Source organism: Morone saxatilis, unplaced genomic scaffold (genome assembly GCF_004916995.1).
Source record: "Morone saxatilis isolate NCDOM2014 unplaced genomic scaffold, NCSU_SB_2.0 Contig11, whole genome shotgun sequence".
NCBI classification, from domain to species: domain Eukaryota; kingdom Metazoa; phylum Chordata; class Actinopteri; family Moronidae; genus Morone; species Morone saxatilis.
In genome coordinates, this window is record NW_023339663.1 from 20,731,002 (window position 1) to 20,733,590 (window position 2,589).

The following is a 2,589-nucleotide window of genomic DNA, read 5'->3' on the forward strand; positions in this document are numbered from 1 at the left end:
AACTTCACCACTAGATGCCACTGGATCCTGCACACTGGACCTTTAATAGAAAATAAAAAAATCAACATCTAAAGAAACTATATAAATGCCATTTGTGGAAACTGTAAATTTGATTAAATCCAAATCCAATCAAATTTGGAGTGCCTCTGTAGCTGAAAGGTTACAGTGCATGCCACATAGTCACAACTGTTGATGGGTTAACTCCCATTGGTGCCCTTTGTTCCATGTTACACCCCTCTCTCTTCATCCTTTAATGGGCAATTTTATTTCTAATTTTTCTATTCATTGCATACGTGCCTACATGTTATCTGTCCACAGCCCTTACATCAGCTTTATTTATTTAATTGGATCATTATTTACTGTACACTTACTGAACTGCCAAACAAAGGCGGACCTGAAGAACACGTTTGGTCTGTGGAACAATTCTCACGGAAGGCCGAGATATTAAAGTTCAACACTGCAAAGTATCTTTCCAACAGTGGAGAGTTGTGCAAAATGTCATCTGATGTTTTTGGATTGTTTTGTTGGTGTGCTGATGTAATTCCTATTAACACACCCGCCGAGTTCCTCCTACATCAGCTAGTTAAGAGCCAATTTTAGCCAATTTTAGCCTTAGTTTTGTGGATTTGGCCCTTGTTGTGTAACATGATCACTGTGATGGTCAGAGGAGCACAAAGACAGACAGCAGAACATCTCTTATTTATGACAAGATGTCTGCATATGAAATGAGAGAGAATCATTTGCTCTTCATATTCGCCTACACGCTCCTGACCTGCTGCAGAGACGTTCAGGTGAAAACAGAAAGTCGTAAAGGGGACATCACCACACTGCTACGATAGCTTTCAGTGCACTCAATCACAAGACTCACAAACTCCATGATTGCTTTTTTTTTTTTATTAGAAAAAAACAAACAAAACAAAACAAAAAAAAAGACTGAGAAATAAATAGAACAAAACAATGTAAAAATATAATGTTTCAGAGATCTGTGGGGATAATGCCATAGCAACGGTTTGTTCTAATAGCACAATATTTGTGTCAGATTGGTCCCTGGTTTGTTAGACTGATATGAGAAACAACAACATATCATAGCACCGTTGTGTGGTCATCAGGGCTATACTCAGCTCTGATGACCTGTGTAAATCAGACATTTCACATGAATGAACAGACTTGAAAACAATGAAACAACTGAATTAGCTGTGGATCAGTTAGAAAAATGGGGGCACTGCTTACAGTTTCATTTCATATAAATATAATATATTAATTTATACATTGTACACTAGAATGGCTCCATACCACATACACAACTCAGGTAAACACGAGAATAAAAAAAGGCAGCTGACAATTTTAAAAACCAAAACCAGAAGCTGTGTGAAAATTGAAATGAAGTCTTTAAGCTGCACAGCTGAAAATATAAAACGATGAAATCAAGACGGTTCTGTGCAGAAACCTGTGCTTTAGTAATTATCCTGTCTAAAGATAAGCAAACTGATGCCACCTACTCCAAAATGTCTGAAGGCATTGAACTCATTTTTACAATCTTAAGGAGCAAGTGACCAAATGTCAGTATTAATGTGTGTGGGGTTCGAGTATGTGCAAACATTCAGTTGATGACATGAGATTACGACCCTGAATTCACTAAAGATTAAGCCTGTTTCTGCAGCCTTGATGTTAGAATTGAAATGTCTACCTAATTGTGCCAAATGAATAGAGAACATTGATGAGGGTGTGTTAATGAAGGCTAGCTAGCGCACCAGGAGGAAGGTGAGTCCAGCGAGGCCCACGCCCGCAGCAGCAAACAGCGCTGTCTTCATGGACGAGTCCTGACTCACTTCTCTGGCACTGCGGCAGAACTTACAGAACCCCTCCTATAGGAAAGAAAACACAAAGAAATGTTAGGTTGAGAGCATGAAGCCTGGTTTACTAGTAAGAGAGAATATTTATCGGCCACTTGAAGTTTAATTCTGTATACTGTAGGAGGTTTCACCAAACAAATGAGCAAGTATAAGCTGCCAAAATGATTTCCAACCAACAGTGGCTTCAGCTGACGGCTGGTGGCAATTATACAATATATTTTGGAAAATATGCCAGTGTCACTGACAGCCCCGTGTTTCTCCACAAACACTCAGAAGGTGCTGATATCTGCAACTTTTCAAATATCTTGACAGCACAGCAGTTCTTCAAAAGTACAAAAAAAATCAATTATGTCCAAGGGTCAACTGAAAGTTAGAGAAAATATATGCTAGTTTGTCTAGAGAGTATTATTATAATAATAATATTTAACTTCTGCTCTATTAGCAAGAGCACACAGTAAAAAACAGCAGAAAGTCAGAAACTCCATCGTGTTTTCAAACTGAAGCCACACACACACACACACGTCGGTCGACCAGCGAGTGCACCTGCTCTCAGCTCCAGGTGTTTCGCTGCTTTACAGCTGCTTGTTTTTCTGGTCAAACCAAGCCAGCTTTCAATACGGTTAATGCCAAACTCAACACACTGAAGCTTCTTTGACTGTTACTACAAAGTCCATCTGGCTGAACTGGTTACGTGTCTGTTGCAACCAGCTGCCAGCTGAAGAAAGGAGGGGTAAGT

At 39.4% G+C, this 2,589-nt stretch overlaps 1 protein-coding gene across 1 annotated transcript; it reads right to left on the reverse strand.

The window, feature by feature from the left end:
- Positions 1–881: 881 nt before the first annotated feature.
- bcl2l10 (BCL2 like 10) lies at positions 882–1,866 on the reverse strand (the record flags this gene model as incomplete). Its single annotated transcript, XM_035682076.1, is given in 1 exon segment — positions 882–1,866. A coding segment is annotated over 1 exon segment (124 nt), but the record flags the coding sequence as incomplete, so codon positions are not given.
- Between the last annotated feature and the right edge of the window lie 723 nt (positions 1,867–2,589).